At 39.1% G+C, this 15,215-nt stretch overlaps 1 protein-coding gene across 1 annotated transcript in view; it reads left to right on the top strand.

Moving 5' to 3' along the window:
* The first annotated feature begins 2,632 nt into the window (after nt 1–2,632).
* Mlf1 (myeloid leukemia factor 1) overlaps nt 2,633–15,215 on the top strand; it is a 31,794-nt gene continuing 19,211 nt past the window's right edge. The window contains exon 1 of the mRNA XM_026392924.2: nt 2,633–2,805. Within this exon, the coding sequence (XP_026248709.2) occupies nt 2,759–2,805 (47 nt within the window). The 5' untranslated portion in view covers nt 2,633–2,758. The remainder of the gene's footprint in view (nt 2,806–15,215) is intronic.

The raw sequence follows: 15,215 nt of genomic DNA, 5'->3' as shown, positions 1-15,215 counted from the left end.
TTCATTCTCCTGACCCACCCATTCTTTTTTGTTTCCTGCCTCTTAAAATTATCAAATCAAAAACAGATGTCAAGCTCTCTTCAGCAAGCCCTCCCCCACTTTTTAAAAATTTAAGCATTTGTCATTAGGTCCAAACTTCAGAAGTGCCAGGTAACTCCCAGACTAACCTGTGCCTAGAATAAAGCTTTCATGTTTTAACAATGTGATTCTGAGAAAAATTTCCATGAAACAAAAAGGCAATTATTTTCACAAGTTTCTTTGTTTGGCCTTAATCCCAAACTATTTTAATATTATTAACTATCACATAGCTTACCCCATTTTGATTTTTTCACCAATTCATTTTGATTTGATTTGATTCATTTCAGCTTAGTTAGCTTAGCCAGACTGTCAAAATTCAAAAGATAAAAAGGACTACAGATGGGGCTGGGGTTGTGGCTCAGTGGTAGAGCCCTCGCCTACCAGATGTGTGAGGCGCTGAGTTCGATCCTCAGCACCACATAAAATAAATAAATAAAGATATTGTGTCCAACTACAACTAAGAAAAAAAATTTAAAAAGGGACTAGGGATGTAGCTCAGTGTGGAATGTTTGCCTGAGCAAGACTAAAACCCTGTGTTCAATCCCCAGTACTGGGGGTGGGGGCAGATAGTTATTTCAGGATGTTATAAAATAATTTGTTTGCCTTAATATCAATTCAGAATTTCCCTAATGTATATGCTTTGGGGCTTCATTCCAAGGCCAAAGAAAAAGAAAATATCCTATTCCCTGGAAGGGGCTGTTCCATCTTATCTTAGCATGTGAAGTCAGCCTTGTCTCATGCCACCAGCCTTAGCAGGAGGAGGTTGACAGAGAACTTGGCTAAGGTTGGGGTAAGAGGTCCAGAGGATTAAATTTCCAGCTCCCAAAATAACTCAAGTACTCCTGCCACATCCAAGTCAGAGTCTGCTGCTTATTCACACAGGCAGAGTGCCATCTCTCTAGCCTGATAAGCCACAGATGCTTCTCCTCTTCTCAGCCCTTCAGAGTCTGGAGGCCACACTGGATTAAGGGTGCACATGCAAGAAACATTCTCTTTGCACCTGTAACATTCTTCTCATTTAATTTCCCTCTCCTGCCTCCAGGGTCCTGGTAGGCACACAGTAATGCTTTCCAAAACTCAGTTATTTGAGCCTCACTGTCATGGCACCCCCCTACCACCATATCCAAATCCACTACCATATTCAAATCCCACCAGTACCATTTCTTTTATTTCCCTTTTTTCCTTCCGACTTTTCTTTTTTGCTGTGCTGAGGATTATACTCCAGGCCTTGAGTATGCCAGGCAAGCACTGAGCTACATCCCAGCCACCACCTGTATTATTTAAGTTAGATCACTTTTTCACTAAAATTTTTAAAGCCTAGCCTCAAATGCAATATCAATTTTTGAATACTACTGCTTCAAAATCAAAATGAGTTTTCTAGACATAAACGAAGTCTCCTTCATAAAAACAATGAAAACAAAAATACATAGTAATGGAATTTCAGTTAGATAGGGCTTCCTGCCCTGCAAGCCCTTGTTTCTTAATCCTGCTGTTAGGTTAAGGAATGCTGGAGACTTTTTTGTTGTTGTTTTCATCTAATTAGTTATATATGACAGTAGAATGCACTTTGACACATCCTACATAAATGGAGTATAATGATTTCTCATTCTTTGGTTGTACGTGTAGAATCACATCGGTCATGTAATCATATATGTACATAGGGTAATAATGTCCAATTCATTCATATCCTTCCTACCTCCATACTCCCCTTCCCCTCTATCTAATCCAAAGTAACTATTCTTCCCTAGCCCCACCTCCCCTCATCGTGAATTAGTATCTGCATATTAGAGAAAACATTTGGCCTTTGGTTTTGTGGACTAGCTTATTTTCTTAGCATGATATTCTTCAGCTCCATCCATTTACCGGTAAATGCCATACTTTCTTTTTTTTTTTCTCTTTTCTTTCTTACTTTTCTTCTTTTTTTTTAACACCAGAGACTTTTTAACGGTTTCAAAATGACATATGGTCCTTGGAACAGACCTGAGAGGACCAAAAGAGGGCACCTTTCTCTTTTGCTTTTTGATCCCACGTCTACAACACGGCTCGAACGGTTCGCTCCCTGGGAAATATGCTCTGGGATTAGACTCACTAAGGGCAAATTTGTGAAATGTGACTGGCACCTCCCCGTTTTCTTCGGGAGCGAGCGCACCCCTTGCAGACTGAGCTCCAGGGCTCCGAGCACGTGTTTCCTCAGCGGGCACGGAGAGCGGTCGGTGGTTGACTTCAACTGCCAGCCAGTCCCAAGCGTGCCTGCCCCCACGGCCGAAGAGGCTTTGGCGGTCTACGAGGGCGCGAAGCGGGCACCCTGAGGGCATCGGGGCACAGAGCCGCGGAGCCTGGCAGCTACCAGCCTGTATAGCGGCCTCAGTTGCCATGGCGGCGCGGGGTCCGCCCCTTATGATGTCACGAACATCGTCCAATGATAGGCCGCCTTGTCCCACATCTCCCGCACAAATGCGGCTCTGGTTGCCAAGGCAGCGCACTTGCCACGCCCTCTTTGTGACGCAACTGGTCGCCTCCAATGGGAGGGCAGCCCGGCTCGCGCTCTCCCAGGCTAGGGGTCTCGGTAGCTCAGAGCGTCGCGGGCGGGGAGCTGCGCGCGGGCGCGGCGGGGTCGCCGTTTTCCAGCCAGTCCGCGTTCGCGTCCGCGTCCGCGTCCGCCGCGCCGGCGGCTGCCAGGATGTTCGGGATGCTGAACAACGGCTTCGAGGACGACCCCTTTTTCTCGTGAGTGTCGGACCTGGAAAGAAGGGAGGGAATCGGAGCTCGGGGAAGAAAGGACGCGGGGACCTGGGGGGACTGGGCGCGAGGCGGGGAGGGTCCGGGGACTCGGGAGCCAGGAGGCTGAGGACCGTAAGGTCCGGGGTCGCAGAGAGGACGTGGGGGCGCGGGGCGGGATAAGCGGACGCGAGGGCTAGGAGGGCCGAAGACCACAGGCTCTAGGGTCGCCGAGCGGGACGGGAGGACGTTGGGGCGTGGGTCGATGAGGGGAGGATCTTGGGGCGCGGGACGGGACCGGAGGATGCGGGAGCCATGAGGGTCTGGGCGCGGAGCGAGAGGCCTGGGGACCGCAGGGTCTTGGGGCGAGGGGACCACAGGGTTCGAGGCACGCGACCGGGCGGGAGCGCTCGTGGGTGCGGACTGCGCTCGGACTGGCCACCAGACTGCCCTGACCTCGAGCAGATTTGCCTCGGCAAGTGCGGGGCCCTGTAGGTGACGCGGGCACAGCTGCTGGCGAGAACTGGGCTCTCAGCACCTTTTCGCGACCACTTTTTCTGCGAATCCTGGCTGGGAACATCTCTTAGGACCAGAAGAGCTCTTAAATTGGGGACGTTTTATGGCTACGTGCTTGGTGTGAGTAGGTTGTGACCAGAGCCTCAGGTGCTAGGTGCAGGTTGCTAGGTGCACTGTTTGTTTCTTTGGTCGCCTTGCTCACAAAGCTAGCCCAGTTTGGAAAAGGGACCCTTTTCAAAAGTCCCAGTAGGGCACATAAGTGGACATCCAATACCTGGGTGAACAAGAGCGATTACTTTGTGAGTGGTTTCCAGGGGAGTAATGGCATGCCCCAGGAAGAAGGCATCTGGAGTTAAGTTTCACTAGGATCCAATTTTTTTTTTTTTAATTCTTCCTTTGGCCATAACATCCTCTAATTGGATACTCAAGATAGCTAGCTTTGTGATGCTTTTTTGCCCAAGTGTTTTGCCAGTTTGAATTTTGACTTTGTCCTAATTTATTTTGATTATTGAATTTTGTCTAGCTTAGGGAACTTTTTTTTAAGGTTGAAATATTACAGCTTGCTGCACAGGTTTTTAAATTTTGTTTTTAAAGAAAAAACTATTATTAGTTCAGCCATTGAATAATTCTTATGCAAATGTGACATCAGTTCAGTGAACAGTTTGAGTTGTATTGTATCCCTGATTGTAAGAAAAGGAGCAAAAACCTTAATTAAGCCATGAATGTAATTAAGTCTCCTTTCAAATGTCTAGCAGAAGTGTAATTTAAGTGTTGGGTGAGTCCTTCAGGGCAAAGCCATGGTTGAGATTCAGAGTCAGGAATAGTAACAGACCACAAATAGTAGGCATGCATCAAAGAACACTCTTCTCTGTGCTGAGCAGGAGAAAGCTATCAACTACCTTGAGTGGGGCTTTCTTCACTTTCTGTAGCTGCCTTCAAAAGCAGACAGCCATATCAGAAAGTAGGATAACAGAATTGTGATTGACTTTACAAAAGCAATTTCATGCTTGTAATTTCTTTTCTTTAATTATGCATAAAGTAAACACACTTGGGGATACAGGAAAAAGAATGAATTTATATTTTATCTCAGATAATCTTTCATTTGACTCACCCCTTTTATCCTAACCCCAAATGAAATGAGTATCCATTACTTTGATGAGTTAAAACACAAGGAATTTAGACGTGGCAAACATGTTAAATAATCCACTGACCTTAAGAACATACAAGAGAAGTGGAACGCATAGCCTGTGTCCACCATTTTCATATAGATACTGCCTGGGTTGTGAGCATTATAGTGACCTTTTGATTCCCTAGTGGAGAACTTAACAGGGAGAGTATTTAATAAAAGCAGTGGTGATCTGGTGTCCTTCACTCTCTGTCTTGTAGTTAATTTGTAGTATTTTGTTGGTTGCTGAAAGTAATTACTATTTGCATTCAAAAATGCCATTAATGTTGGCATTTTCTAATGAGAGCACCACCATTTTCTACGTAATCCATTAGTTCACAGTTGAGCCTAGTCAAGCACATTCTACTAACTTACTAATTATTTAAAAATAGACAGACAAAAATACATTAACTTCTTGGAAATAAAATTAGAATTATTAGTTTCTAACAAAATAGAGATAGATTAATAAAATATGATAGTCAGATAATAGTCAGATTATTAAATGTTTCAAAGATTTGAATAAAAAAAACCCTCTGTACTTTTGAATTCAAATATATCCAGTTTCAATGTTTATCTTCTCATAATAGTATATATTAAACAATTTGTTTATCAGAAAATTAAAGGAAAACTTTTGGGCCAGGGCTGGTCTCAGTGTTAGAGTGCTTGCCTCGCATGTGTGAGGCACTGGGTTCGATCCTTAGCACCACTTTCAAAAATAAGCAAATAAAATAAAGGCATACTGTCCATCAACAACTAAAAAAGGAAACTTTTAAAATAATAGTTTAAAATTTGATGTTTAATGTTTTACTGTGTATTTGGGACTTAGGAAAAAAAAAAACTTGTGTATCTAATTATGTCAGGAGCCGAATTTATTTCAATGAGAAAATTTCCTTATTTTCAAATATGCTTTCTTAAATAATATTGTAATTTGGTTAAAAGAACAAGTGTTAAGCATTTCCTGCCATGTAATTTTCTCTCAAGAATACTACTTTCTATCAAACTTGTATTTGCTTAATTTTAACAACTGTGTGTGCGCATGTTTAGATATGTATAGACAGGAAAATTAATTTGATGATAAAATGATTTTGGCATCATGATACCCTCAAGAATGTGGATTATAAAACTTCAGATATATTTAGCATAAGCCAGACTTTTCTACCTGGTATAGAAATGTGAACTTTGAATCTTATGAGCTACAGAAATGAGTTCCTGAACAGGAAAATCTACAAAGAATAGCTGTGTTACTATATATATTGGTTAGAGATGGAAGGCAAAGAGCAGGCTAGTGGATCTGCCTTATTTTTTAGGAATCAGTTACTGTGGTACTGAGCCAGCCAGCTCTTGATATGAGCATAATATTGAGATCTGACCAGTCTTTGATCCAAGTTCCCTCCAGGTTTTTTCAGGAGTTGCTTCTGTTGTTTTGGGGTTAACAGGAGCTGAGATACACATACCCCCAGCCTCTGCTATTTCTTGTGCACCATAGAGATGATTGGGTTGATTGGAGAACACTGTTGATTGGAGAACCTGTGCACTGATGGCACTGAGAGTGAGTGCACTCCTTGTGCAAGGGTGCATGGGCTGTTCTGGTGGCTGGGAGCACTCTCACAGCAGGAAATAAAGGAGTCACAGCTTTCAGGGCTGCTTGCTTCCATGTTTTCCCAGTCAGTCTGAGGAGGGCCCTTCCCCAAGATGTCACAGTTGGGCCTGGTGTGGTGGCACATGCCTGTAATCCCAGAGGCTCAGGAGGCTGAGGCAGGAGGATCATGTGTTCAAAGCCAGCCCCCAGCAAAAGTGAGGCATTAAGCAACTCACTGAGACCCTGTCTCTAAGTAAAATACAAAATAAGGCTTGGGATGTGACATGCTCAGTGGTCGAGTGCCCCGAGTTCAATCCCCAGTATCCCTCCCCCCAAAAATGATGCTATAGTTGGGTTCTAATTAGTATTTTGACACCTTTCATTCTGTTGCTTAATAAAGGCAAGGAGAATACTCAGCTAAAATACAGGGCTGTGATTTTCAAAGTCCAGCTTTATGCTAAGAACTCAGTAGCTATTGTGACTTTCAGCATCTACAGTAATTTTTTCAGAAATATTTTGATATGGAAATTTTTTGTAAGTAAATTTTGCAAATTTAAAGATCCTATTTGAGGGCTGGGGTTGTAGCTCAGTGGTAGAGTGCTTGCCCAGCATAGAGTGCTTGCCCAGCATGTGTGAAACATTGGGTTTGATCCTCAGCACCACATACAGATAAATTAATAAAGGTATTGTGTCCAGGTATAACTTTAAAAAATGTTTAAAAAATATTCTATTTCATAGAATGAAGCTCTATAATCCTTAGTCTTTAATTGAAGTAATATTTCAGGTAAATTATTCATTTGGGGCATTATTTCTAATGTCAAAACTTGGATTATCCAAGTTTTTTTTTTTAAGGGATCAGTCTACTTCAAACTAGGGAACATTTCTTTATGATCAAGAGCTGCTATAATCTTCTAGCCAAGCTTTTTACCAGGACTATGTACAGGAGAAGGGAGGGAGTCTCCTTAGTGAATGGGAGTGTCATGTCTGATCTGAGAACCTATGGAATGAAGTAATGCTTTCTTACTTAGAAGGACAGATAGCTATATACACACTAAAGAAAATTGTAACTTGGGTAAAGTATGTATTTTGTGTATGTGTATGTGATAGAATCTTTAAAAAAGGAACTTATTCTGAAAGGAAACATTACCAGTCCTTAAAAAGAACAGCAATTCAGTAACTTTTGTGTTTTAATAATTTGCAAAAAAAAAAAAGATAAGGGTTTTGACATATTTTGGGGGAGGCAACAATTTATTTTCCTGCTTTGTGAGATAATCTGGATGTTAAACAATATGGAGTAGAAAGAACATTTGGGACCAGATTTCTTTGAGCTTGGTTGTAGTTTGTGTCACCAGTCCTGAAAGACTTGGTTGGCTATGGTGATAGGAAAAGTAAGTTTGTGCTGATTTTGCTTATGGAAAGTCTGAAAATCATAGGAAGTTTGGTAAAGAAAATAATGCAACTCTATTATCTAGGTGTGTTTTGTTTCTATTTTCCATATATAAATTCTTCCCCATTGAGATCCGACTTTAAGGTTAAATATCTGTTTACTCAATGTATACCATGAGCACTTCCCTCATCTTTAGCTATTTTTTCAAGTGTGATTTTAGAGTCTGCAAATGTTTGGATACACAAAGAATATTTTTCACATTAATCTAACTAATTTCAGATTATTACCTTAGACTAGCTCATGTACATGAAACAACTGTTGTAAGATATGAACTTCTTAAAGCCTCATGATATTTTCAATTGGCTGCCCTAGGATAATGAAGTACTTATGTGCAAAAAATAACGTGAATGGGGGAGAAATACATAAAATACTATTTCTCATTTGAGAAAACAAATGATTAAAATTTTAAAATATTAAATCAACCTCTTCCTTTTAAAAGTTCTATTTTTACTTTGAGAAAAGTGAATTTAAATTTGAGCAGAGACCCTTATGACCATACTTATGAGCAGCAGCTCTTCTGGTAGACAAGCTGAAGCTTCTAGAAGGCCCACTGGCTCTTCCAGAATGGCCTGACCCACTTTTGTGGATCTTCTGTTCATGTTGCTCACAAATTCACATGATTTTATATATTTAGTGTATGTGTGAGTATGTCTACTCCTATTAAACAAAAACCTGGATAGCATTTTTAATTAGTCACATTTAGTTGATGAATGTGTGGCCCAATTATAATGCAGTGAGAAATACTCAGTACATTTTATGATTCTGTGGAAAAGTAATAGCTGTTTAATTCTCACTTATTCACAGAACAAAATCTGGTGTTCCCTGAAGAATTTTTCTTCATTGCAGTTGAATCTCATCCACATATTTAAAGGAAAAGTTGGCTGTTTTCCTAAGTAACTACAGAGTAGTAATACAGCCTTTATACTAGTTATGTACTCTAAGCTCTGTGTGTTCAGTGAGTGAAGCTCTGCACAGCTTAAATTGCCGTCTTAAAACATTAGTGGTCTGAAATCCCTTAACCCCATGTTCAACAAAGGTATAACAAATACTGTTAGCAATCTTATTTTTGAAGTGGGAATTAGAAATTGTTCTTTAGCAAGTCATTTATGACTTTTAGAGCTACTTGAACCTTCCTTCAAATAAAAAATAGGTAGATAGACAAAATTTTGATTTCTTAATTTTAACATAACTTTTTGATCTTTAGGTCTTGATTTCAGAAACACAAATCAGCTTCCTCTCTGCCCTCTAGTATGCTGAAACATGAGCTCTTCATTGTGTGCTGTTGATCCACTCCATTTGCAAGTTGACACAACTTTCTCTTAGCACTAGTTGCCTATGATTCTGCTAGAATAGTGTTATGGTTTGGATGTCAGATGTCCCCAAAAGCTCACATATGAGACAATGCAAGAAGTTTAGAGGAGAAATGATTGGGGTTGTAAAAGTCTTAACCCAATCTTTGATAGGAATTGAGTGGTAACTGAAGTGGTTGGGTATGGTTGAAGGAGGTGGGAATTGAGGGTATGGATATGGGGTATATGTTTTGTATCTCAAAAATGGAGACTCTCTCTGCTTACTGATCACCATGATTTGAGCTGCTTCCCTCTGCCACACACTCACCATGATGTTCAGCCTCACCTTGAGCCCAGACCAATGGAGCCGGCCTTCTATGAACTAAGACCTCTGAAACCGGCGTTCTATGATCTAAGACCTCTGAAACCATGAACCCTCAAATAAAGTTTTCCTCCTCTACCGTTGTGCTGGTTGGGTCCTTTAGGCACAGCATCAAAAAAGCTGACTAAAGCAAATAATGATTCTTCAATTTTTAACAGGTGGAAAGTCTGGGGATGGCAATCTGTTAAACTACTGTGGGGGGCTCAGGACGTGAGGAGCTGGGAGGTCATCACTTGATCCTGACAGCAACTTGAAAGTTGCACACTGAAGACAACAGCTTTTCTTAGATTGTCAAAGTGCAATCACAGGATGACCAGCTGCCCCAGCAAGTGGACACAGGCGAATACAGAGGCTCACAACTCACCTAAACAGAAATCCACAACGAGAAACCATCTCAGAAACACCTGTGCCTTCTTTGTTGGGGGCTCAGTGTGAACAAGGGTGAGTTGAAAGCTGGAGAAGGACTGGATCATGGGGTGTTGGACCCTCACTTTTGTGAGTCTTATGCATTAGAGCTCTGGTGAATATTGGGAACAATCTCTTGGTTCTGATAGGGTGTTTGGGAAAGTAGTCATCTTAAAATTGGCCACCTCATTCTGGTTTTTATTATTATTATTTTGGTATTTGTAGATGTACAGAATGCCTTTTTTTATTTTTTTTTATGTAGTACTGAGGATTGAACCCAGTGCCTCATGCATGCTAGGCAAGCACTGTGCTGCTGAGCCATAGCCCCAGCCCCTTCATTGATTTTTTAAAATATTTTTTAGTTATAGGTGGACACAATGTTTTTATTTTATATTTATGCAGTGCTGAGGATGGAACCCAGTGCCTCACGCATGCTAGCGAGAGCTCTACCACTGAGCCACAACCCCAGCCCCTCATTCTGTTTTTAATAAGGCCTGTGATCAGGAAAAAGAGTTTTAAACCATGGGATGGTGGGGGTACCCAACTCCAGCTTCTCCAGCCATCCTATCCCATTGAAGGAGGATCAAGACACATTGGTGGCATTCAGTGTCCAGGGCACAGATTAACAGAAGCCTGAGACCCAGTCTTATGACTGCTGCCTCCCTACCTCATCAATACTTTAGCGAAGGGCTGTGCACCATGGGCCTTCATTCAGTATATCATGTACACCCTTCAGCAAAGAGTCAGTAGGCATGGTCTGAAGGCAGAAATTGGTTTGAAGAGGCTGAACAAGCTTCTGAACTGAATTGGCTGTGGCATGAATATTGATGTGCTCAGACCAGGAAGTTAAAAAACTATGAGTAATATGCTAAAGGCCTTAGTAGGAAAAGCAGGCAACAAACAAGAACAGACAAAAGCAGAGAGATGGAACTTCTGAAGGGGGATAAGAGAAATGTTAGAGATTAAAAAAAAAAAAAAACACTAACAGAAAGAAGAATGCCTCTGCTGGGCTTACTGGTAGACCAAACACAGCTGAGGAAAGAGTCACTGAGCTTGAGGAGACTGAAGCAGAGACTGAGCAGAGACTGAAGAAAGCAATATCCAAAGACTGGTTGGTGCAACTACAGAAGGTGTATTATGTGTAGTGAAACTGCAGAAGCCAAAGAAAAAGAGAAAGGAGTAGGTGCAATACTTGAAGCAACAAGAGCCAAGAATTTCTCCAGATTGATGAAAGACATCAAACCACAGGTCCAGGAAGTTTGGCAAACACCAAGCAGGATAAATGCCAAATGCTGTACCTAGGTTATCTATCATATTTGACCCTCAGGAAATCAAAGACAGAACATGGTGAAAGAAGCCAGAGGGAAAACATCCTACCTGAAGAAGATTAGAACGTGAATTTTACCTGACTTCTCAGAAACCATGTAAGCAAGAATAGGGTGGCATGAAATATTTGATGTCAGGAGAAAAGACCCAGAAACCTAGAATTCTGTATTATACAAAATTTTTCTTCAAAAGTGAGGTGGAAATAAAGATTTTTTTAGACAAGCAAAAACTGGAGTTATTGCCCCTAGACTGGCCCAGCAAGAAATGTCAATAGAAGATCTTCAGAGAAAAGGAAAATGAAACAGGTCAGACACTCTTCTCTACATACACAAAGGAAGAGCATAGGGAACAGGTGAGGGAAGTAAAAGCCTTTTCTTAATCTAACAGGGAAGTTTTTCCAGAGTAATGACATGTGTTTGATGATGAGCTGAATGACAACAGTGATGCAAGCAAGGGAAGTGGATATTCAAATGTACTTGCCCCTTGAATCAGTGTGACATTATTTGACAGTGGACTTGGAGAGTTGTAAATTCATATTGTAACTTCAGGACAACCTCCAGAAGTAAGCTTTCACAGAGCTATATGAAAAATGGCCTTATGATTCTTGTATGCATTTTATCTCCATCTTTGTATGTATGTGCATATATATGTGTGTGAGTGTGTGTATGTGTGTGTGTTTGTGTGTGTGTGAAAGAGAATTTATTCTTTATTACATTGGTCTGTTTTAGTGGGAAAGGGTGAAATGTATAATAATCTCAATAAACCTAATACTCTGATGTCTTCATTTAAATATATTCATAAACAAATTAATTTAGTAGAACTATAATTTTTATCTTGTTAATAACCAGCCTTCAACTACAGAACTGGTTCATTTGAAACATTTTATTTAACAAATTTCTACATTCATCTTTCAAAAATCTCAAATTGAGTTCAAGTTTTAATTTTTGGAATATAGTTTTTGCCTTAGCATATTTAAAAAATTAAATTCCCAAGTAATAAGAGCTGGAAAGTGTTAATTTGTTGAAACACAAAAATTGCTAGCATCTTACCAGAAGCATAAAACTTTGAGCCATTTATATGCTTCCTCTCCTATGTTGAGGAGGCTCAGATTTCTCTCCTACGCAGGTGCAAGAAGATCAATAGGGGGAATTCCAGGCACCCTGAAAGCCAGGAAATGCTTTTTCTAAAGGCATAACATTAGATAATAAGTTTAATAATAATTATTGAAGCTGTACTGCTTACAGATGTAATCTATGTAAAAATACTAGCTACCACTCCAGAAGATGGCAGAGTGGAGCTAGGTGGTGATCCTCAACTCCTCCACAGCACAGAAGGGAGGTGGTAAAAGAATAGCTGACAAGAAAGAGCTTTACTACAAATTCCTATCTGGATTAGAGGAACTGGGAAGAATAGTATCAACAAGTTTTTGTTATTTTCCTAAGATTGAATGTCTTTTCTCTGAAGTGATTTTAGTAAATAGGGTTCAGTAACTTACCTCAAAATGGTGCTAATATTGGGAACAGCAGAAGACACACGTTGAGTGAAAGTATCAATACCTGGATATTTGCCCAGCCTGGGTCTCATAAGAGAAAGAAACATACAACTAGGCCCTTGGATAAAAGAAGTGTGATAATCAGTCCAATAGATGGATAAACCTACAAACAGTATGAAAAAGCAAGGGAACAAACCACCCCAAACAGCCCACAATATGTCAATAAAAAAATTAACCCCATTAACACCACAATGGAGGAAATGTCAGAGAAAGAATTCAGAAAGTTCATACTTGAACTATTCAGAGAGCTAAAAGATGATATAAAGAGTGAAATTAAAGAAAAAACTATAGGAAGTGTAATAAGATCACTTTAGTAAAAAGTAGAGATTCTAAAAAGAACTAACTGGAAATGCTGGAAATGAAAGACTCAATAAATCAAGTTATTGAGTTAAGAATTAATTTTAATAGGAAGCCTCATAAATAGATTAGACCACTTTGAAGATAGATTTTCAGGCCTTGAAGAAAAAGTACATAATCTTAACTATAATGTCAACAATAAAAAAGTTGATCATGACCAGAATACTTAAGAAATTTGGGATAACATCAAGAGACCAAATTTAAGAATGATTAGGGTACAAAAAGACTCTGAAGTGCAAACTAAAGAAATGCTCAATCTCTTAACTTTCCAAATATTAGGAAAGATTATGGAAATTCAAATACAAGATGTATAAAGAATTCCAAATATACAAGATCAAAAGAAATCCTCTCCCAGACACATTACAATGATAATGCCTAATATATAGAAGGAGGATAGAGTTTTAAAAGCTGCAAGAGAAAAATGACAGGTCACATTTAGAGATAAGCAAATTCTGATTTTAATCGATTCCTCAACCCAGACTCTAAAAGTCAGAAGGGCTTAGAATAATATCTACCAAGACCTGAAAGAAAGCAGGTATCTTCAAGATTACAAAATCAAGAAAAACTATCCTTCAGAATTGAAGATGAAATAAAAACTTTTAATGTTGAGTGGAAAGTAAAAAATCATAACCACTAAGCCTTCACTACAAAAACATACTCAATGAAATATTTCATGCAGAAGGAATGAAAAATAAAAATGAAAGCCAGCATAGGGATAAATTGCATAGTCTATGAAAGGAGAATCAAGTCTGAATTAAGCATTAGAAATAAGTCAAAATGGCAGGAAATAAAAATAATCTCTATGATAATATTTACTGTAAATAGTCTAAACACTTCAGTCAAAAGATATAGATTGGCAGATTGGATTAAAAAGCAAGACCCAACCATGTGTTGTTTGCAAGAGACTTGCCTTACAAAGATATCCACAGACTGAAGGTGAATGAGTGGGAAAATGATACCCTAAACAAGCAGGAGTGGCTATTCTCCTAACAAAGTAGACTTCAAGCCAGAATTAATTAGAAGAGACTAAGAAGGTCACTTAATACTGGTTAATAGAATCATCCTGCAAGATTCAATGATTGTAAATATGCCCCAAGCAACAGTGAATATACATACACAAAACAAATCTTTCTCAATATAGTGAATCAAATAGACCCCAACACGGTATACTGGATGATTTCAACACAACTCTCTAGTAAATAGATCATCCAGACATAATTTAAGTAAAGACTCTTGAGAACTAAAAAATATTATTAATCAGATGGACCTAACAGACATCTATAGACTATTTCATCCACTGACAACTGAATTTACTTTCTTTTTAGCAGAATATGGAATGTTCTTTAAAATAGATAATACTTCAGTGTACAAAGCAAATCTTAGTAAATGCAAAAAAATTAGACATGATTTCATACATCCTATCAGATAATAATGGAATAAAATGAGAAATCAATGATAAGATAAAAATTCAAATCTCTAACACCTGGAGATTAAATAAATACTCTTTTGAATGATAAATGAGTAGCAATAGGAAATCAGAAGAAATTTTAAAACAATTCTTAGAAACAAAATGAGAATCGAGATACAACACATCAAAATCTCAGGGCAGTATAAAGGCAGTTTTAAAAGAAAAATTTATAGCACTGAGTTCCTACATTAAAAAAATAAATGTCAAATAATCTAACCTTACACCCCAAAGCCCTAGGAACAAACTCACACCAAAATCAGTAGATAGGAAATAGTTAGGAAATAGATAGGAAGTAGTTAAAGTCAGAGGAAAAAATACAAATGATCAGTAGAAAAGGGTTAGTTGAATGCATAAGCAAGATTGATAAACCCTTAGCCAACTAACAAAATGAAGACCCAAATTAATAAAATTAGAGATGAAAAAGGAGATATCACAGACACTACTGAAATCCAAAAGATCATTAGAAACTCTTTTGAAAATTTATACTATAATCTAAAAACTCTCAAAGATATCAACAGATTTCTGAAGAATATGACAAATTGAACTATGAGGATATAGAAAACTTAATATAAATTGATGAAATTGATGCAACTATTAAAACTACTTATTCTAACAAAGAAAAGCCTAGGGCCAGATGGATTCTCAGCTGAGTTTTACCTAACATGCCATGAAAGATGAGCTATACTAATTAATCAGAAGAAGTAACACTTTTAAAAAAAATTTGTAGTTGTAGACAGGCAGCATGCCTTTATTTTATTTATTTTTGTATGTGGTGCTAAGGATCAAACCCAGTGCCTCACACATGCTAGGCAAGTGCTTTGCCACTGAGCCACAGCCTCAGCCCCAAGAAGTCAATTAGCAGAACAAGGCTCTGCAAAGGGATAGTTCTCAAGTGAATTTTGTTTCTCATGTGGCTCTGAAACTTTCAGTTAG

Source organism: Urocitellus parryii, chromosome 2, assembly GCF_045843805.1.
Source record: "Urocitellus parryii isolate mUroPar1 chromosome 2, mUroPar1.hap1, whole genome shotgun sequence".
Classification (NCBI taxonomy): Eukaryota; Metazoa; Chordata; class Mammalia; order Rodentia; family Sciuridae; genus Urocitellus; species Urocitellus parryii.
This window is presented reverse-complemented; position numbering and strand designations above follow the sequence as displayed.